A 22,479-nucleotide genomic window follows, 5' to 3' on the forward strand; every position below is an offset into this window, starting at 1 on the left:
TTATATGTGGTCCCATAAAAATAATGCCTAACAATAAAAAACACGGTCTGCCTCGGTCTAAGGTATATTATCTCCCACCCCACAAACCCGCCCCGGGCTTGAGAATGCTGTACTGCAACACTAAGGCCCACAATACAGTGACAGTCCTCCAGCCCCACCCCACCATTTAACAGAACAATGATTTTTGAACATAACACACAATCTGAACTGCTCAAGAGACCTGCGCACGAGTACTCAGCTAAAAACCTTCAAACATTTCGCGTTCATGGGTGGACGCGACTGCGTGTCCGAGGGTCAATGGGTGCGCTGCACCCCCACCCCTCCTCTTCCTCCTGCAAGGCAGCTCCCCGCCCTGGAATGGTGAGTCCCGGAGCCCGGGAAGAGATCAGACCCCTGGCCAGTACGCAAGGACGGGAAGGGGCGTCTGGCCCAGAGCTTCCCAGCCCCCGGTTCCACTTGGCCAGGCCCGGACGCGAGCGGCCTAGTCGCTCCCCTTCCTCATCTTCCCGCCGGAGAGCCAGTTCCTCCGACTCAGCCCAGCCCAACACGCCTCCGAGATTAGGGGCTTGTAGCCCGCTACCTGGCTCCAAGGGGCGGCAGCTAGGGCAACGGTGGGACCGTCAACTCTGGCTCCAACCCGCAGCAGCAGCCGCCGCTCCGCACAGTCTTCGGCTGACGTGGAAGGGGGTGGGGGTTACGAGGCCAAGCCACCTAGCGCCTACGGCAACTCAGAGAGGACATGCCTTCTCTGTCCTGCGCTTGCGCTCTGCAAGTACGCTGCAAGTTTCTTCGTCTAGTCCACGGTTGTTTTAGACTACGTTGGGGACTGGAGAAGCATTAAGCTTTCCCCGCAAGCCAAGCGCCGAATTAAGCGCTGTGGTTATTTAAACGGTACTTAGACATTGTTTCTTTCAGGAACTGCAACAGGCAAGGGAGGAGGTGCCCGGAAAGAGGAAAATAGGGTTGTGTGGTCTAGGGGGAAAGAGCACCAGACTGGGAGCTGGAAGCCATTTTCTAGTTCACCCACTAACAAAACAGGGAAAGTAACTAATTACTATTCGGGAAAGTCGCCTCATTTCTTCTAACAGGTAACACTAGATTCTATGAAGATCCATTTCAGTTCTTAACGTCTCCTCTCCAGTAGTCTGAATCTCTGCCTCTGCAGTTAGGCTGGGTTTACTGGAACATCAAGGCCACCCTTTATCTCGTAATGGTCCCTTTCACGATCCTTTTTGAGCACCCAAGAAATTAACTTTTTTTTTTTTTTTTTAAACGTACAAAGGGAGATTAACGATTTTAAAGGATTTTTACCTGTCTCCACAAACCTAATTGTTACAGCTACAATCAGCCATGGCACCTTCAGTTTTGCCCATTTGAGGTTCCATGTGCCCCCACACAGCATCTTCCCAGCAAAGGTTTTCTGCCCAATTATCATTAAACATTTTTTTTGAACCCTTGAGCAAAATACTGTGAATACAAAGACATCTGACAGAACTTGCCCTTAACAGGTTCACTTCAGTTAGGAAGACAGAATACAAATATTGCCTCATGTATCCAGAATCTAGCTATTTGAGATTTTTAGATCAAGCAAAATGTAAATTCTTCAAGCACCCAGGATAGATCACGAAAGTCACCCATTTATAGCACTTTCTAAGAAAGCTCTTCAAAACCCGTGTATTGATTTAAAAAAAATTTTTTTTTCATCGAAATAATTGTGGAGTGATCTAGAGATCCCGTATACTATCCCACTAGTTTCTTCCAGTACTAACATTTTGCATCATTATAGTACAATACCAAATCCAAGAGATTGACATTGATATAATTCAGTCCTCACTTCATTCTGATTCACCAGTTTTACATGCATTCACTTGTGTATTTAGTTCTATGCAATTTTACCATATTTAGATTCATGTGACTACCACCAGAAATGATACAGAACACTTTTAAAGATCCCTCCTGCTATCCTTTTACAGTCACAGCCACTTCCTTCCTTAATCTCTGGCAAATCTGTAATTTCCCATATCTCTGTAATTTTTTCATTTCAAGGATGTAATATATATGAACTATACAATGTAACCACTGAGATTGTTTTTTCATGCAACATAATTCCCTTGAGATCAACCCAAGATATATATATATATATATAACAAGTTCTTTCACTTCCATGTGTTTAACATGAAATTTTGCAAGTACAGTATCTGGTTTCCAAGCCCACATATCAAAAAGTGACAATCTGTTGGCATGAAATAAGGCCCCCAAAAGCATAAAAACTAGACAGCAATATGAAAGCTCAGTTTAGAGCCACTATGGTGTAGGACCAACCACACCCACTTCAGTTGCCCTGGAGGATCATTGTGTTACAGAAGAAAATTTGAGATTTACCATGACAGAGTCATTAAGGAAACCATTAAATGTGAAGAGGGCAAGAAAATACAATGTTTTAGAAAATCTCATTTTAGGTCTGCACTTAAAATGTCATTGGTGGTGTATATGTATTGATGTATATTAAGTACAGAGCTTGTTCAACAGATATCATGACCTTGAAAAGCCTATTTCTTCCTGGTTTATAACATGCACCTTGGTTTGGGACTTCTATTTTCTATTCTACTATGTAATTATATCATTTTGAATGCATGTGAAATTTAAATTTTTTGAGAGCAAAGACCTTTTGAGAGTCATATACCAAGAATCATAAAAACAGGCATCTAGGAAATCAAGGCCTAAAGAAAAGGGACTTGCTCTCAAATCACAAAATCATCAAACATTGAGAAAGCTGGTCCCACAACCTGAATCCTGTGACCCACTTTACTGCCTCTTATTTTTTAACCATGAGTTCTTCAAAGCTGTACATATAGATGTCTAATAAATTCCAGGTAAATTGATTGTGTATCAGTGATAGGTTTTATGAGAGGATAAAACTAGGAATTTTATTGTTTATCATTAACACAGACTAAACAGAATGAATATAACACACTAGACAAAGTGACAATGAAATGGCATTACAATGAACTCTGTACAAACAGTGGAGTTGACTGAATCTTACTGGGGTGGAAACGATTTTAAATTCTAAGGTCAACGTATAAGACTAACATCATATATTAAAAAGATTACTAAAATTGCCTCCAGGGATGCCTGGGTGGCTCAGTCGGTTGAGCATCCGACTTCAGCTCAGGTCATAATCTTGCGGTTTGTGAGTTCCAGCCTGGAGTCAGGCTTTGTGCTCACAGCTCAGAGCCTGGAGCCTGGAGCTTGCTTCAGATTTTGTGTCTCCCTCTCTCTCTCTGCCCCTCCCCACTTGAACTCTGTCTCTCTCAAAAAAAATATTAAAAATCTTTAAAATCGCCTCTTAAGTACTATCCAGATCACATTTTTTTCCCACCTGAGCACCAGTCAAGTAATTGGTTTACATTTAGGAACAGATACAAAACGATATACATTATACATGTTATCTTTAAACAACAGAATCACTCAACAAGACAGAGGCTGGCACAATGATAGGCACAGAAGAGACCCACCTGAGGCTTTAAAGATCAGATTATGAAATTTCCCACTTATGTTCCCTCCTCCAGACTATACTAGCTATTGAGTCTGAAGGCCTGTGGGAGAACTCCCTCTTCACTTTGCGTTTATGAAAGTTGCATGTGCTTAATGCAAACCTATTGTAGGTCAAATGGCCACATGGTACTTGTGGTCTCATCCCAAGCTCAAATGGCAGACTCCTGAGGCTACTTTCAGAACACAGACCCAACACCTCATACACATTCCTATATTTAGTCAGGTCTTTCTCTCAACAAGTTTGCCAGAAAGCACCTAGCACTTTCCCTTCAAGAAGCTAGAGATTTAAATCTACTCAAGCTTTTAAAGTTTTAAGTGATCTGGAAAAAAAAGTAACAATTTATGAATTTTAAAGTGTCCAAGTTTTCATGTAAATTCTCCCATTTAACCTTCTCACTAATTCTCCAAAGGAGTTCCTTAAAATAGAGCTAAGTAACTTGCCCGAAGACAATGGTAAGTAATTAGTAGAATTAGGTCTAAAATCCAAATTCCCTATCTACAAATGAACTGCTCCTTTCTAGATAGGAATCTCAGGAAATAAAAAACTCCTCTAGGCTTCTTAGCAGCGAAATGTTGGATTGTTTTGTAAATCAGATTTCCTCAGATTTCATTTTGCATGGCCTAAGATAAAAATTGTTCTGGGGGCGCCTGGGTGGCGCAGTCGGTTAAGCATCCAACTTCGGCTCAGGTCATGATCTCGCGGTCTGTGGGTTCGAGCCCCGCGTCAGGCTCTGTGCTGACAGCTCAGAGCCTGGAGCCTGCTTCAGATTCTGTGTCTCCCTCTCTCTCTGACCCTCCCCCATTCATGCTCTGTCTCTCTCTATCTCAAAAATAAATAAACATTAAAAAAAAAAATTAAAAAAAAAAATTGTTCTGCAATTTCTGCATACACCACTCATAAAAATAATGGGAGTCAGCCTAAAGATTATGATGGAGTGGGGCTGGGCAGGCTGAGAGGAAATGATGGTTTGGGATTAAAATTTCCCTTTGTTATTTTTGCAGGAAGTTCCCCACACGGAGACCAGAGCTAGCACTACTGCCATCTGCTGGTTGGAAAGAAAAACCATTCATATGTTAATAGTCTCGCTACTATGGTGGTTGCAAAGGGGAGGTTTCTTAGGTTTATTAAGAAATCTCCAGGGTTGAACTTTGCAAGTTGTATTCTGAAACAAATCTCCATAGATTCTCATGTAGCAAGTCCACACACAGGGAACTGGTATAAGGTTGTGATAGATAAAAGGTATTATTTTCCCCGTCACTAAACATAAGGCAATTTAATTTGGCAAACATGGCAGATGACCAGTTGTAATCTCGTACTATTTACAGTTGAAGCTACTTAAAAAACAAAACCCAATACACTAGCAGGTGAAACAATTTTATTTCACAGTTGTCTTTAAAACCACAAAGACACTATGTTCTTCATATAAAAACATTAGTACAGATAACTATACTTTCTAGAAAATGATTATATAGACCCTCTCAAAAAAAAAAAAAATGCATACCATCATATGGTGTCAGAGAAGTAGCTTGGGAAAAACACATCTGGGCTGATTCCTAAAACATACCATAAGACCACCCTGCATCTTTTGGTTCAAAGTATAGATTATTGTCATCAGTACGTGCTCCTGAATTCTTACATATTTGATAATATACAGATAGACTGGTTTATGACTTAATGTTCCATTGGTTCATCAGCCTTTTCTGCAGGTTCATCAGCAGGTTGAGCAGGCTGTAAGGGGAAGAAAAAAACAAAATAGGTCAAAAAAAAAAAATCACTTGACTAATATATACTTCTTATCACACTTATTACAGTCTGAAAGAATTTATGAGAAAAGGGGTTAGGAAAGATTTTGGATATTCAATTTTAGTTGACTGTCCTGTTAAAATTTCTGAACAAAGTTTTTTTTTTTGTTTTTGTTTTTAAACAGATGTAATTTTATAGGTCTGAAAACCAAAGCATCATTGAACAATTCCAGCATTTTACCATATTGTCTTGGTTAGGAATAAAGTCCTTCCTTTTATCATCACTACTAGCCTTAGAATATAATCAGTAGATTTTAGGCATTCTCTTCCTCTTCAGCACTAATAAACAGAGTGAAAACATGGTCAAACCAACCAGCTGTGTGGAACTCACAGCATTCTCCCCAACAGTGCTGGTTCTTACCAAGAGGTTTAAATACAATGCAAATCTTGCTTCTCTAAATAGTACCAACAATATCCTCTCCAAGGTGAAAAACAAAATTCACACTGTAGAAAAAAGCGTCTCTCCAGAACACTTTATTTTCAATTATACAACTATCAAATAAGTATCTGTAAATAGCCAATGTGTATTCTTTTTTTTTTTTTTAAAGAAATTTTATTTATTTTTTAATGTTTATTCACTTTTGAGAGACAGAGCACGGGCAGGGGAGAGGCAAAGAGAAAGGGGGACACAGAATCCGAAGCAGGCTCCAGGCTCTGAGCTGTCAGCACAGAGCCCAACGTGGAGCTTGAACTCATGAACTATAAGATCATGACCTGAGTGGAAGTCAGACGCTCAACCGACTGAGCCACCCAGGTGCCCCGCCAATGTGTATTCTAAATATTCAACCAAAAAGACCAGTATTTCCTGACCCTTTTCTCAGTATTTGTGAAGAGCCAACTTAGTTTCCAGAGGGTCCCCAATGAACTTTCCCTCAGTTCTCACTCCTATAGACTCTTGGCCAGCCCTGTGACTTGTTTTAACCAATAAAATGTGCAAAACTGATGCTGGGCCACTCCTGAGCCTCAGCCTTTTAAAATGTCTGGCAGCTTCCACTTTGGAGCTTTTGAACTTTTACAAGCTCTGAGAAGCTACCCCGCTGAAGAAAGGTTCTGAGAGGACACAGCCATCCTAGCAGCAGTCTCAGCCTTCTAACTGTCCCTCTAAGATATACCAAGAAAGTCTGAATAAAGAAGACATGTGAGGGGAAGCTTGGGTAGCTCCCTCAGTTAAGTGTCCAACTCTTGATTTCGGCTCGGGTCATGGTCTCATGGTTCATGAGATTGAGCCCTGGGTCAGGCTCTGCTCTGACACTGTGGAGCCTACTTGGGAGTGTCTCTCTGCTCCTTCCCTGCTTGTGCTCTCTCTCAAAATAAACAAATAAAATAAAATAAAACAAAACATTAACAAAAACAAAAAACAAAAAAAGGGGTGCCTCGGTGGCTCAGTTGGTTAAGCATCCGACCTCAGCTCAGGTCATGATCTTGTGGTTGGTGGGTTCCAGCCCCACATCAGTCTTTGTGGCGACAGATTGGAGCTTGGAGCCTACTTCGGATTCTGTGTCTCCCTCTCTCTCCCTCTGCCCCTCCCCTGCCTTGCATTCCACCTCTCTAAAAATTAACATTAAAAATTAAAAGAAAAAAAAAAGACGCGTAAGTAGAGCCATCTTGGATGTTCCAGCCCCCCTGCTTCAAGTGACTTCAACACAAGAGGCCCTAAGTAAGACTAGCAAAAGAATTATTTAGCCAGTCAACCCATAGAATTGTGAAAAATAGCAACAGATAACTAGATTATCAACCCTCTTTCACTTATGTAGATAACTGCTCCCTCAGTATTTCACATTACTCAGTTCTAAGTTTTCCTACTGTCATTTGAATTATGAGCCTGCCTCAATAATTAAAAACAAAAATGGTAGGTTTACACAGTTGTGGTAGGAATAGCAGCTTATGACAGAACTAAAGTCTCTGGTGTAATGATTAGTTATATACCTGTGCCTTTCTCTGTGGTCTTTCTTCAAGACCTTCCAGGAATGGAGATACATCATCATCATCATAAATCGTAAACTCCAAGTCTTTACCAACAATTCCAATGGAAACATTCTGAGGGGGAAAAAAAAGGTAAAAATTAAAAATCAAGAGAATTTAGGTTGGAAAAATGTTTATGATTAAATGGGTGAAACAAAGCAGAATAAAAGTTTATATAGCACTTAAATAAGACTTGAAAAACACTCAAGTGTAGAGAAAAAAGGAAGAAAACTGTAGACTCTTGTAACCTGCAAATTTCATATTTTGATAATGACGAGTAACTTCAAAGGTCTATGCCACCAAGAAATTCGCAAGTTGAATCATAATGAGAATGTGCTACAGACCAGTGTAATGGAGCAAGTCACTTAGCTAAGCAGTAAGCCTAACTCCTAAGAAACAATCAGGTTTGTTTCTTGTTTAAGAGATGATGGTTCTTAACAAGGAAAGAGAGTAAGTAGTGGGTTATAAAGTGCTGAAGTTGGCGAGCTCCTAGAACTATGTTCTACATATTAAAATTAAAGACCAATTCTTAAAATGCTCAGTGAATGCTATCCAGTGTAAAATTAAAATTTTAGTGAAAATTTGAGGCATAAGGATATACAGGCCTTCTCTCAATGATTTCACTGAATCATTATCTATGATTCAGTAAAAATATGAAATCAGAAACCCAGATACCTGAGCAAACTTTTCCAAAGTGTACATGTCAACAGTCAACTATAAACCCAAATTTTAAAAGATAGTCATCTTCAGTGATAGCATTATGGGTACTTTAAACAAATAAAAGTAATTTAATGTACATTCCTGATTTCTTTGAAAAAAAATTACTTTTATGATAGGAAAAATTATTTTCAAAAGATTATCAAGCTATAAATTCTTCACATATGTATTACATAATAATTATCTAATCACTGTAACAAAATGGATTTATAAAATGCTGACTGATACCACTCTGGTTAATGATCATTCCTGCATTGTACTATATGGGTCCCCAGATCATTCAATCTCTTCTCCTGGACATCTTCTAATATTTTCCATTCTCATTTCACTGAGAAAACAGAAGCAATTAGAAGAGAATGTTCACAAGCTCCCATGGTATCATATCCCTAGATCCTCTCCCTTGCTGTGTTAATGAATAGTCCAATTTCCTCTCTAAGGTCTACCTTTCTTCCACCTGTGTACTATTTAAGGACACTGGTCTAGCAGTTTTTCTCATATTCCTCCTACATAAACGTTTCCCTTTACAGGGATTATTCTTATAACCATGCACCAAACATGCTGTAATTTCTCCCATCTTAATTAAAAAACAAAACAAAACAAAAAACTTCCCTTCATTCTCTTCCAGTCACCACCCATTTCTCTGACCCTGCAAGAGAAAATCTCCACAGAGCTGCCTCCAGTCCGTCCTTGCCCATTCTCTACTGATTCATCCCTTTCAGGCTTTTGGCTTACCATTCCAATGAAACTGTCTAGTCGAGTCCCCCATTACATTTAATTCTCACTCCACATCTTCCTTGATGTATTACCAATTTCTTGTTCCCTCCTCCTTGAAACAGTTTCTTCATTTGCTTTCAAGAATGTCTCACTTTCTAAGTTTTCCTCTTACCTCCCTGGTCATCTTTTTAGTCCTTTTTGCTGATACTTACCTTCCAATCTCTGAAGGTTAGAATGCCCCTGGCCCAGGCCTTAAACCTCTTACGAAACTATGATTCCATTAGCAGTGTCATCCAATCCAGTCTCAAAATGCCATTTCTACATAAAGACTCCAAAATTTGTAAGTCTAGGCTAGACCATTCTCCACCAAACTTTAGGGGAGACACATCTGATAAATGCTTTTTTTTTTTTTTTTTTTTTAAAGTAAGCTCTACACCCAACATGGGGCTTGAATTCACGACCCTGAGGTCAAGAGTCGCATGCTCCACTGACTGAGACAGCCAGGTGCCCCAATAACTGCTTATTTTATATCACCAATGGACAATAGGCATTTCAGGTTTAATAAGTCCCAAGCTAACTGCCTGATCTTCCACAACTCCACCCCCAAACCTGTCCCTTCTACTGTCTTATCCATCTCAGTAAATGTAAACCTCTCCTTAATCTATCAGGCCCCAAATTTTGAAAACAACTTGTTTTGTTGTTGTTCTCACACCCTCACAACTAATTCGTTAGCAAACATTTTTAGCTCTAATTTCAAAACATACCCCAAACTGAACCACTTACCCCCCTCTCCAACTCCACAGCTCTGCTCTAATTCACCACGTTCTCTCGTCTGCATTACCTTAACAGTTTTAAAACTATTTTCACCCATGTTGCCCACTATAATCTGTTCTCAAAATGGCAACCAGAATGACTCTTTAAAACCCAAATCAAATCAAGGTATTCTGCTCAAACTCTTGACAGCCCACTCAGAATAAAATCCAAAATACCTACAATGGTTTATACATGATCTGGCCTCCATTTATCTGACTTTATTCCTTCTCTTTCTCTTGATCACTGACTCCAACACTACTAGCCTCCCTGCCTCAACTACAAGGAATGTTCTGGACTCAAGGCCCTTATACTTGTATTCCCTGGATTAATCTTGCGCTAGACATCTGAATGGCTCACTCACTCACTTCCTTTAGATATTTTCCTCAAATTTCACTTTCTTGACCATCCAAGGCCATCCTTGACCACCCTATTTTAAATTTTCCTCAGCACACCTCCTTCCTATACCCAGATGGTCTTTCTCATTTTAACCTGTTTTATTTTTTCTGTGGCATTTATCACCTTCTAATATATTATATAATTTACTTATGGGTATATATTCTCGCCCCAACTTGGATAGTATGTTCCATGAAGGCCAAGATGCTTGCTGTGCTTATATTCTCAATGCCTAATGTCTGCATGTGGTAGGTGCTCAATACATATATTTGTTAACTGAGTTAATAATACAAAAAGGTATCAGGGCGCCTGGGTGGCTCAGTCAGTTGAGTGTCCGACTTCGGCTCAGGTCATGATCTCGCAGTCTGTGAGTTCGAGCCCTGCATCGGGCTCTGTGCTGACAGCTCAGAGCCTGGAGCCTGTTTTGGATTCTGTGTCTCCCTCTCTCTCTGCCCCTCCCCCGCTCATGCTCTGTCTCTTTCTCTGTCAAAAATAAATAAACATTAAAAAAATAATAATAATACATAGGTATTCTGACCTGCTAAAGAAATGTAGGGCATTCTACATAAAACTTACTGGCTTTAATGCTTTACACCAAAAAGAAATGTTTAAAAATCATTGCAAAATCACATCACTTAGTGAATAGCTTCAAGAGAAAGAATGAACCAAGGCAAATCTCCCAAATTGAAGAACTGTGTACACTCCTCTATTACTTATACTTATGAAATAAGTGATTGACCTGTAATGTTAAAATTTCAAGTTGAAAAACATGATTATCTACCTTTGTAGTTAGGTCCTGTTCTGCAGGAAGTGTCTCTCGTAAGGCACGCAGACCATGTTTAACCAGTTCATTCAAATTGCCTATGTAACAAATTAACAATTATTTCTTAATTTCATCTTCACATGAGGCTGCTTTTATCAGGTCTACAGTCTGTTATTATGGTTTTAGTCACATAATAAATATATCACAATAAAAAGCCAAAATTTTAATGTTTAGCCATATAATCTTCTAATAATAATAAATAACATTGCTATTATTTTACTTAAAGAGGAGAATACATGATTTTTGTTACTAAATTTCACCTTTTTTATGCTAAATTAAATGAGAATCCTCACTCACAAATGCTACAGCTCAAATTTTTGTAAAATGTATTCTATGGAATTTGCTCTTTATAAACAAAGTCTCCAATATTTCTATGTGGCCAGTATTAACCTGATACCAAAACTAGACAAAGATATCACAAGAAAATAAAACTACAGATCAATTATCCTTATGAATACAGACACAAAAAAAACCTCAACAAAATATCAGCAAAATGAATCCAGCAACAATTATGTTTATGTAAACATTTCTATATATAGTTACTATTATAAATCATGATCAAGAGGGATTTGTCCTAGGAATCCAAAGCTGGTTTAATATTCAAAAGCCCAATAATGCAATACACCACAATAGAATGAAGGGTAAACAACCACACAGGCACCTAAAGAGAGGTCCAAAAAACATGTGTTAAAGTCCAAGACCACTGTTTAAGCAAAGCACTTGAAAACCTGCCCCATGATCACATCTTCCATCATCATTTTACCTTTCTTTTTCATAGCTACCCTAATTTCTTGTCTATGCACTACTTATACAGAAATGTCTGTGTGGCTAAAAATAACAACAGAATCATAGAAAACTAAAAGTTGTCAACAGAACTTATAATTGGTAACCAATACAGTGGTTCTCATCTCTGGCTCATCTCTGGAGGGGACAAAAAAAAAATTACTTACACTCCATAAACCCAGACATATGTCTCTCCAAGTAAGTACGAGCTGATTGAGAACGTGCTCCAATGGACATAGCTCTACAGTCAAAATAGTTAGCAGAGGGACAGGTCTGGAAAATGTGAGGGCCCATATCCTACAAACAGAAAAAAAAAAAAACATATACATATATATACATACATTACATATATATATATATATATGTACACACACACACACACAATTTTTGACTTTGAGCTAAAAATTATGAAATTTCTAGTCAGTTTTGAAAAATCATCAAAATATAACAAATATTCTATGAACTTACATCATAACCAGCAATAAGCAGTCCAACACCATATGGTCTCCGGCCATATCGTTGCGTTGGTATCTGGGTCTCTTAAACTAGTTAAAGAAACTGTTCTAACAAGGAATAAAGTACTATCTTTTTTTTCAAGTTAAACATTATCAACAAAGAGCTTTGGTTTTTTAATTGCTGCATAATCCATCACAGCAAAGAGAAAATAAAAGAACCATATTTCTTTGGCCCCACATTAAAAAATGTTGGGAGGGGGTGCCTGGGTGGCTCAGTCGGTTGAGCATCCGACTTTGGCTCAAGTCATGATCTCAGGGTCTGGGAGTTCGAGCCCTGGATCAGGTTCTGTGCTGACAGCCTCGAGCCTGGAGCTTGTTTCAGATTCTGTGTCCCGCCCCACCCCCAACCCCCCACCCCTTTCCTACTCGCATGGTCTCTCAAAAATAAATAAACATTAAAAAAAAAAAAATTTTTTTTTAGATGTTAAGAACTATCCACAAAACCTAAGAATGAGTGCCAGCAAAATGATCTCCTCTTATGTAGAGTACCTCATCTATTTTGGGTGAGAGGTTAAGAATTTGGGGGGACATCTAGAACCACCAATAAAAACTTTAAATCTCCTCTAAAAATGATACTTGAATAAGTTTTCCTGAATTGGGCTTCTCTATGTCTGGAATAGGGCTGATGAAAGAGCAATCTAATGCTTTACTTAGAACATTTTTCCATGGCAAAACTTCCCACAATTCTAAATTTTAAACATTGTTATTGAAAAGTAACCTTAAAGTTTTCAGAATCTTACCTATCCTATGTATTATACTCCCAATAATTGACATAAGCATTGTTATATTTTATATAATAATTAACATAAGGATTAACTATCAAAATTCTTTGAATTTCACACCCATAAATCCTAACATAAAAAGGATACTGCTTCCAATTAGAGATACAAGACGAGACACAGGAAGAGGTCTGTCAAATACAAATCTGGAATCCAAACACTCCTGGCGCATAAAATTACTAAAAAAGAAACAAGAAAAATTAGTTATTTCAAATCAGAGTTATTTCAATCTAAATAAAGTAGTTTGATTTCTTTTTGCTTTTCCTCACATGGATTAAGAAAGACATGCCACAAGGATGCATTTTTACACTGAACTCTGGGGCATGATGAGGTTTTTAAAAAGACTAAATATTCCTTAGCTCTAGATAAACTTGGTATCTGAGTAGTTTACAGAAGGCTGAGCAAGAGAAAAAGAGCAAGCTCTCTTTTCTTACCCTTTCCCACTGTCAACAAGATTGTCTTAATTCTAGGTCTTAAACCAGCAAAAAGAGTAACTATTTGCTTTTTTTCTTGAAAGCTGACTGAAATTGCCCCCAAAGAGCAAATGCAAGGAATAGAATCCATACAAGGACATTGCTACATGTTCCTGCCAATGTTGCTCCTCTCCATAAGCAGCACTCTAAAGGAGACACAGAACACTAGACTGTTGAGTCTCACTGTTAAACGTACCAAGATTCAAGCAGATGTAACATTGGGGAAAACAGAATTCATGCCTAACGATTAAAGACAACAGGATAAACAACAGGGAAATGGATATGCACCTTTCTTTCCATGTTGCTTTGTCTAGTTTATGTGTATGTCACATCTGATAATCAAATGTTGACTGTGGGAACCATGCTATTTGTTCACTACTTTTATTGAAGCTCATTTCCCAAGGCTATCTATACTGCATTGCCCAATATGGCAGGTATTGATTACATGTGACTATTAAGCACTTAAAAGGTGGCTAGCCTGAACAGAGATGTACTGGAAGTGCAAAATACACCTGAAATTTCAAAGACTCAGTACAAAAAACAATGCAAAATATCTCATTAATGAAGTTTTTACATTGATTACACATTTACATGGCAGTATTTTAGATAGATGGGGTAAATAAAACGTTTGACCATGGAACATATTTTACACTTTCAAGAGCTCTCAGAAACCAATAATGCCGTCACTATCTTGCCAACCTAAGAGAGCAGGCGACTCACTGGATAGCTCTAAAATCTTCAACAGTGGCATTACTATTTGCGTTTTGTGCGTATATTCTTTCTTCCCTAATTAAATCACAGGCTTCGGGCTCCTGGGTGGGTCAGTCAGTTAAGCATCCGACTTTGGCACAGGTCATGATCTCACAGCTCGTGGGTTTGAGCCCCATGTCGGGCTCTGTGCTGACAGTTCAGAGCCTGGAGCCTGTTTCAGATTCTGTGTCTCCCTCTCTCTCTGCCCCTCCCCTGTTCATGCTCTGTCTCTGTCTCAAAAATAAATAAACACTAAATCACAGGCTTAAGAGATTAGTTTTGGCTAACTACCTTTGACCTCCCAACACACACATTCATAAATTACCTGAAAGGCACTGTGTTAAGTGCTCTACATGTTAGGCTATTCAACAATAACTCTGAAACAGAACATACTAAAAGCATTAATGGTATAAGTAACTAGCCTCACCTCAAATCCTAAGTGGTTTCAAAGCCCCAGCTCTTCACTTATATGTCTCTCATCTCTATCTCCTCTGGACTCTCACAGAAATCTACCTGTTCCTCTCCACTTTCTACCTTGTATTAAAGATATACTACTAGATTTTAAGTTCCTAGAAGACAAGATGTATATCTGACTCATACATACAGAATGAATATCCAGTAATGAGCTTCGCAAAAAATAAATGTCTTACAAATACTGGCATATTAAAGTAAGGGTAGTTCTGCCAATCCTTAGAAACCAGACAAAAGTGTCAAGCTCTTCTTAGACACAACATTGTCTCAAACAATAAACGCTGAGTTAACAAGTATTGCATTATGAGGTGACTTCTCAAAAGCTTTAATCTTAACATGGCTAATTGTAGTAGTTACTACTACAGGTATCAAGAAATGGAATACTTAGTAACTGAGCCCAAATCCAGTAAGGTATTCACAATCTGAACTTCTAAACTCTGCCAGACAACTTCCTAAAACATCGTATCTTGATGAATCCAAATGGATGTTTCTTTTGCTTTTCAAGATCATACTCACCATAACAGTCTAGCATCAGCAGTAAGTCCCGCAATCGAGATACCAATATGGTTGTCAACATGGAGAATTTTTTTCTGATGAGCTGCAAGCTCTGACTGTGCTCTCTAAACAGAGACATTACAGAACATAAAAATACGATTTTATTACGATTTTATTACGATTTTATTACCGACACAGTGAAACTTCTATCTGACAGTTCCATTTTCTACACGAGGAAGATTTATTTACTGCTGTACTTACCTTCAATGCAACCAGCACTGCATGGGTTTTTGACTTCAGACCAACTGTGGCTGAACCTTGTTTAACAGCTTCCATTGCATATTCAATTTGATGAATCCTGCCCTAAAGAGAAAACAATACATCTTAGAGTCATCTTGTAAGATCCTTTTATACATTTAAAATTGATTTAGTGGTCCCAAATCTCAGGGGAGTATGGTTAAATCTCAAACGATTTTTCTTTTAAACTACGAAACTTACTTTAATGATAAATTTAGGTTCCAGAATGTCTAAAATGATTATATTCCATTTTGCCACAGCTTACACTTTCATGAGTTTCTAAAGTCACTTCACAGATATAGTATAAAACATTTCTTTTTTTTTTTTTAACATTTATTTATTTTTGAGACAGGGAGAGACAGAGCATGAACAGGGGAAGGTCAGAGAGAGGGAGACACAGAATACGAAGCAGGCTCCTGGCTCTGAGCTGTCAGCACAGAGCCTGACGCAGGGCTGGAACTCACGGACCGCAAGATCGTGACCTGAGCCGAAGTCGGCCGCCCAAAAGACTGAGCCACCCAGGCGCCCCTAGTATAAAACATTTTTACTGGGACACATGGGTGACTCACTCAGTTGATTAAGCGCCCAACTTTGGCTCAGGTCATATGTCACAGTCTACGGGTTCAAGCCCCGTCGGGTGTTGTCCTGACAGCTCAGAGCCTGGAGCCTGCTTGGGATTCTGCGTCTCCCTCTCTCTCTGCTCCTCCCCTGCTCACGCTTTGTCTCTCTCCCTCTCCAAAATAAACATAAAAAAAAATAAATAAAGAAAATAAAGAAAACCACGACATTTTTACCTGAGGGCTCCAAACAGTGACATCATTGTCATACTGGTTGCGAAACTGAAAATAAAAGAAAAAAAGACCTGTTAACTTAAGAACACTACAAATTCCAGTTTTTAACAAGCTCTATCATTACAAACTGTTCTCCCATCTGTTTCCATTCAACATTAACACGTGCTATTAATACAAACTCATTGGAAGATTACTGCTATACTCAGTTGCAAGCAAATTCTAAATTTACCATGAGCTACAAGGGAGGAGCAGATCTAGATAGGACCCATCTTTCCAACTTCCAATTCTAACACTATCTATAGCATTCCCTTTGGGTTCCGTTCCTAAAGTTCATAGTGTCACCTTTCCTTCCCATCTCTGCTTAGGCTCTTCTCTTATACTGGGCCCTAATAAATGATCAAAAGCGCTTTTTCTTTAACCTCGCTCAAATGTCTCTCTAGGTCTTCTCTATTTTTCTCCCAAAATTCCAACACATACTCCCATCAGTTCTTTATCTACACTCCCTTTCTACTTTATGAGATTAGGGACATGTCAGATTTATCTTTGAACCCTTACTGCACTTAAAACGGTGCCTTGTACGTATAAACATTCATATTGAAGAAAAAACACAAGAATGTTCTCGGGAAGTTAGATGTTAACACAAATAGCTACAGAGCCAGAACCATTACTGCTTTAATAAGGGTACTGAAACAAGTCTACCAGCACAATATTGGGGAAATAACCCAGGGGGTGAGAAAGCTGAGTGCTGGAATGGCAGACATGAGACTGGAAGCCCCGAGCCTTAGGCTGTGTCCGTGATAACACCACTTCTCTCAGCCTCGGTTTATTCACTTGGACAAAGTGAATGAAAAGAACCCTTTCTGATCGAGTGTAGGGGAGAGAAAAATGAGACGGGCCCACAAGGAAAATGGACGCTGTCCTGGAACCCAAACCCTGGGATCAAGCCCGCAGTGGCAGTACAGGGAAGCCGCCAAGTCAAGTCCCTGTTTCCTCCTCTCCTACACAGAGCACGAGGAGCCATTCTGAACCGCTCGGAACTACTCCGGCTGTAGGAACTTGAGGGGCGAGCTCATCTAGTTGACCGAAGAGGTAGTGTCCCAGGCCCGGCAGAAAGCGCAACAAGCCCGGGAGAAAGGCCGCACTGACTACCCATCGCCCCTCTCCCCGCCAGGCCGGAGATGCTGAATCACTGCTGGAACGCTCCCGTCGGCCGAGGTTCCCATACCCCGTGGCCCCAGGCCACTCTGAGGAAGACCGAAGTGGCGGCTCACCATCCCCCAGTCGGCGGATCTTTGCCCCAACCCTGCCTGAGCTCGGAATCCAACGCACCATGGTTCCGGCGCGGGTCTAGCTGCGGCCTCCAGCAGAGGTGCGGACCCAGGAGCGCGGCCGAAACTACCGGTCGGCGATCTACAAACAAGTCTTCGGATTTTGACGGCGGCGGCGCAGGGCAAGGCAATCTATCCCAGAGATATCGATAGGCTCCCAGCGCTACCCCACCCTCAAACTCTCAGATCACCCCCCCCAGTAGGCGGGGCCTCGTGAGGAGGCGGGGTTGAGATTGGCGGGAAATCTTGGGCGGCGGCTGAGAGCTTCGGGGCGGCCACTACAAAATCGCCCTTCTCGGATCCTCAGTGATTATTACCTGTGTATTGCCGATTCCCTCCAGTTTCTCACCGCTCGGCTGATACACCTGAAATCGTTCGAGACGACGCCTGCGACTACAGGTGATGCAGTGTGCCGCTCGAAATCTCTCATTCAGGGTCTACAGAGATTTGGGGTATTGTGTGACCGGAAGAAGAGCGAGGCTGTAAGAAAGGCCACAAAATAATGGTTCGTTTGTTTGTGTCAACCACACTCTTCGGCAAGTACTTTGTGTACACGCATTTCTTTCTACTTCGGAAATCCTTTTCTCCGTTCCCTGGAGAAATCATTTTTCAAGGCTCTGTTGCCATTGGTCCCTCTTTATTATCATTACTGGTTCCCCCTACAAGACTTTGAACTCCATGAGGGCACTAATGCCTTTCTCTGGTGTCAAAATCAAGCACGATGCTTGTTTTTTCTTTATTTTGTTATAATGTTTTAATCGGGTAGATCAGACCACTGAGAAAAACTGGACATTTTCTTCTGAAACACGTATTTTCTCTGTTGAGAACTTTTGGCAAATCCACAGAGAGTTTAGCACAGCTCTGCAAACATCTGCCAATTTAACACCTACCCTGTACCAACGTTGACATATTTTCTTTATAAAGTAGGAAAGTTAAGTACCTAGACTCAGGCAAGGTCCACATTGAAAGTTTGGTCCTTAATGATCTAAGCTTTTGCAGATGAAGTAACAGACTCAGGTCACTTCTGTGATTTGCTCGAGTTCGGTGCAATTTAGTATCACTGTCTGTTTAAACCTTTCACTTTGATATTTTGGTCTTTTTTTCTCTGTCAAATATTTTTCAGGTTAAATATGACTCCCTAGTATTCTGCATTATGAACATACGATATTTTATTTAACCAAATCCCTGTTGTTTAATATTTCGGTTCCCCCCTACTCACCAACTCATTTATGAACTGCTTGGTACATAGTTTTGCTTGTATACGCCAATACTTTCTTCTTTAGAATAAATTTCTAAAAATGGAATTGCAGAGTTGAGTGAAATGGATTTTTCCAAAGCTTTTAATAAAAAGTGCTAAGCTGCCCTCCAGAAATGTTTTATCAGTTTATACTCTCCACAATAGTATATGAAACCTCCCTGGTGGTCTAGCGGTTAGGATTTGGTGCCAACCTTACAATAGTATTTGAGGGTGCCCTCCTCCTCCTCCTTAAATTCACCAATACTGGTTGTTGTCATTTAAAAAAGAATATATATTATATATATTTATTATATTATATATATTAATATATATTATTTATAAGTTATTTTATATATTATTATATTATATCTTTTTTAATGTTTATTTTTTTTTAATTTTTTTTTTCAACGTTTATTCATTTTTGGGACAGAGAGAGACAGAGCATGAATGGGGGAGGGGCAGAGAGAGAGGGAGACACAGAATCGGAAACAGGCTCCAGGCTCTGAGCCATCAGCCCAGAGCCCGATGCGGGGCTCGAACTCACGGACCGCGAGATCGTGACCTGGCTGAAGTCGGACGCCCAACCGACTGCGCCACCCAGGCGCCCCAATGTTTATTTATTTTTGAGAGAGAGCATGCAAGTGAGCGGGGGAGTGGCAGAGAGAGAGTGGAACAGAGGATTCGAAGCAGGCTCTATGCTAACACCAGAGAGCCCGGCTCAAACTCATGAATGAACCTGAATGAGATCATGACCTGAGCCAAAGTTGGATGCTTAACCAAATGAGCCACGAGGCACCCCAAATTGTTGTCATTTTAAAAATCACTGTTAATTTAGTGGATTAAATTAGCAGATTGTTCTCTTCTGTTTCTCTAGCACCCAGCACAATGCCTAGCATATACTAAATGCTTAATAAATATTATTTAATGAATGTTGAGTGCAAAGTAACTACTGATTTAATAATTGTTATATAGTACATAAACATTTTGGCAATTCTTTTCTGTATATGCGTATATTCACATGCTTCAAAAATATGTGTAATAAATATATAATTATTTTTAGAAATAAGATCATACTAAACTGTTTTATATTACACTTTAAAAGTTATGGCCATGTTTTCATGTTCATAAGTACTGATATATATTATTTTCAATAGTGACATAGTATTCCATTGTGTAGAAATACAATAATTAACTAAACTATGGGTGAACCATTAGCTTATTTCCAAGTCTTCATTATTATAAAAATACTATAATGAATATTTTTATACATACACACATTTTTGTACTTTCCTGATTACCTCCTTATGATGAATTCATAGTAATGGAATTGCCAGGTCAAAGGGAACTTGCATTTACAATTATGATAAATATGGCTAAATTACAAAAAAGCAAAAACTTACATCAATTTATATTCTACAGTGCCTGAGAGTCCGCTTTCTTTATACTTTCACCAGCACTGGATAGGGTAAGTACTTTTTACCTTTATCAAGTTGATAGGCAAAAAAAAAAAGAGGAAAAAAAATCTCTTTAATTTTACTTGTATTTTTTGCTTCCTAGCCAAAAAAAAAAAAAAAATCTTTTCATGTATTTCTTGTCTGTTTACGTTACTTTAGTGAATTGCCACTTAATTCCCTTCTTCAGTTTATTATTATTAGTCATTTTCTCATTGATTTCCAGGAGCCCCTGCCCTTAGGTAGTTAACCTATTGCTACCGTGTTACTTTTGTAGAAGGAATGTATTGAATACAAAGAAAAGAAACCAATGAAGCTAGTTCAAGTAAAAGTTAAGGGGAGGGACAGCATGGGGGATACTGTAAGTATGTAACAGGGAATCACGTAACACTCAACATAAGGATTTTTTAAAAAATGTCTACTTATTTATTTTGAGAGAGAGGGAGAGAGAGAGAGAGAGAGAGAGAGAGAGAGAATCCCAAGCAGGCTCCCACACGGGGCTTGATCTCACAATGGTGAGATCATGACCTGAGCTGAAATCAACGGTTGGACGCTTAACCCACTGAGCCACCCAGGCACTCCGGAATTTTTTTTTTATTTACTAAGCTACTCCTAGTGCCTAGAACAAAGCCTAGCATAATAGTAGGTACTCATTAAATATTTGTTAAATAAAAAAATGAAAGAATCATGAATCTCTCAAACTTGTCCTTTTGATTGTTATCTCCTAAATAAATATGTAGGGCTTTGTGATATATCCTTCATTCACAGTGATTGGCTAGACTCTTCAGAGGCTCATATCAAAGCTCCTCTCATAAGCCATCAGAACGGGCATTTGGTTAGCCTTTTGGTCAAAACTGAAGGTCCTAAGCACTTACTAAAGTTTTTACATGACTTTCAGCTCTTCATGTTTTGGGGATTTGGCTTAGGATGCATCTTGGTCTTTAACCAAGAGTTGAAAAATTGATCAGTAGAGATATTTTGTAGGAAGAGTGGGTCAGCAAATGTAGCAGTACTTCTTCAATTTCACTCAACACTTGTAACTTTATGCATTCTTTGGAAACACCTCTTTCCTCACCCTACCCCAATGAGCAAATACTGGCAATCTCTTGCTTGCACTTGGGTAAATATATGTCATCTGGCAATCAGCTCAATGTCAGTTGCTTGCATCTGTGCTATACGCCTCCAGCTTCTTTCTGTGGGGGTCTCTTTACTCTTCCACGTGACTTTCTTCAGCAACCCATATCTGATCCAGATATCCACAGAATGGCTTTGCCTCACACCTCTGAGTATAGATTTTGACCACTCAAAACTCATCTTTGCAGTTAGCCAGCCATCTTTGCTTGTCCAGATTCCACTAGAATGTTGGCTCCATGGAGGCAGGAGCTTTTCATCTATTTCATTCACTGCTGTAGTCACCTGTGTCTGGTATAGTACCTGCTTAATAAGTGCTACTGAGGGGCGCCTGGGTGGCTCAGTCGGTTGAGCGTCTGACTTCAGCTCAGGTCATGATCTCGCGGTCTGTGAGTTCGAGCCCTGTGTCAGGCTCTGTGCTGACAGCTCAGAGCCTGGAGCCTGCTTTGGATTCTGTGTCTCCCTCTCTCTCTGCCCCTCCCCCACTCAGGCTCTGTCTCTCTCACTCTCAAAAATGAATAAATGTTAAAAAAAAAAATTAAAAAAAAAATAAGTGCTACTGAAGTATTGAATGAATGAATGCCTCAAATATAATTCTGACGCGAATCCACTGTGACCCCCATAACCCCCAGCTCTAAGGGACATATATCAAAGTTCCATTAAAGCCTCTCTCCCCGGGCATGAGGTGAGGAAAAACCAATGTCAACACACTGCACATTAAAAACCCTCTCAAAATCTTCTAAACTTCAACTTTTTTTCTGACTTAGAAGTGGATACACAGGTAAATTGCAAAAGCAGCCCCCCCCCCTCTTTTTTGCAATTTCTACTTTTGGTGGCCTTCCACTTTACTGTGGAATGTGGGAATAATTTACTTTCTTAGAACCACACACAAAAATGAGATAGAGTCTCACTTTAACATCCTGCTACACACATATAACAATTGCACTTATTTGTTTACATATTCTCTCCATCTATTAAATCACCAGCTCTTGGAGAACAGCGACATGCACGCGCACACACACACACACACACACACACACACACACATATAAAGTGTCACACTAACTAGCGCCTAACATAGTTTAAAAAATCAGGGATGAATAAAAGTACCTTAGCAGTACTAGTAATAATTCCAGTGTATTGCACAGTACCAAAGATTAGTGTCCAACACTGTCTTTCCAGTACCCTTCTAGGAGAA

At 39.6% G+C, this 22,479-nt stretch overlaps 2 protein-coding genes and 1 long non-coding RNA gene across 7 annotated transcripts in view; 1 reads left to right on the forward strand and 2 right to left on the reverse strand.

Annotated features, from left to right (window-relative positions):
* COPB1 (COPI coat complex subunit beta 1) overlaps window positions 1–740 on the reverse strand; it is a 36,446-nt gene extending 35,706 nt beyond the window's left edge. The window contains exon 1 of the mRNA XM_045484608.1: window positions 581–740. The gene's annotated coding sequence lies outside the window, so the exon portion shown is untranslated. The remainder of the gene's footprint in view (window positions 1–580) is intronic.
* Window positions 741–4,916: 4,176 nt separating this feature from the next.
* PSMA1 (proteasome 20S subunit alpha 1) lies at window positions 4,917–17,596 on the reverse strand. 2 transcript variants are annotated; one of them, XM_045484609.1, is made up of 10 exons: window positions 17,464–17,596; window positions 16,138–16,182; window positions 15,308–15,409; window positions 15,068–15,171; window positions 12,948–13,036; window positions 12,032–12,102; window positions 11,731–11,860; window positions 10,739–10,818; window positions 7,285–7,395; window positions 4,917–5,284 (listed from the first exon to the last, which is right to left on the reverse strand). In XM_045484609.1, the coding sequence occupies exons 1-10, from the start codon at window positions 17,464–17,466 to the stop codon at window positions 5,228–5,230; spliced, it is 792 nt and encodes a 263-aa protein (XP_045340565.1). In that variant the 5' UTR covers window positions 17,467–17,596; the 3' UTR covers window positions 4,917–5,227. The 2 variants fall into 2 exon arrangements, with proteins under 2 accessions (XP_045340565.1, XP_045340566.1); XM_045484610.1 differs by having other exon boundaries at window positions 17,406–17,581.
* A 12-nt stretch (window positions 17,597–17,608) lies between these two features.
* Window positions 17,609–22,479, forward strand: part of LOC123601411 — a 90,954-nt gene continuing 86,083 nt past the window's right edge. For 3 of the 4 annotated variants that reach the window (XR_006714098.1, XR_006714099.1, XR_006714097.1), the window contains exons 1-2: window positions 17,609–17,861; window positions 20,119–20,164. This is a non-coding gene — a long non-coding RNA (uncharacterized LOC123601411). The remainder of the gene's footprint in view (window positions 17,862–20,118; window positions 20,165–22,479) is intronic. The other variant, XR_006714100.1, reaches the window with a different exon arrangement.

The sequence above is a fragment of the Leopardus geoffroyi genome, chromosome D1, assembly GCF_018350155.1.
Source record: "Leopardus geoffroyi isolate Oge1 chromosome D1, O.geoffroyi_Oge1_pat1.0, whole genome shotgun sequence".
In the NCBI taxonomy this organism is placed as follows: domain Eukaryota; kingdom Metazoa; phylum Chordata; class Mammalia; order Carnivora; family Felidae; genus Leopardus; species Leopardus geoffroyi.

What these genes read in the sequence shown, in the direction of transcription:
- PSMA1 (XM_045484609.1), bottom strand. An exon ending in GCTGATGCTAGACTGTTATG is followed by an intron (nt 13,037 to 15,067) that starts GTGAGTATGATC and finishes TTTCTTTTTTAG; the next exon opens with TAATTTTATGCGCCAGGAGT. An exon ending in AACAGGACCTAACTACAAAG is followed by an intron (nt 7,396 to 10,738) that starts GTAGATAATCAT and finishes TTTCCCCCTCAG; the next exon opens with AATGTTTCCATTGGAATTGT.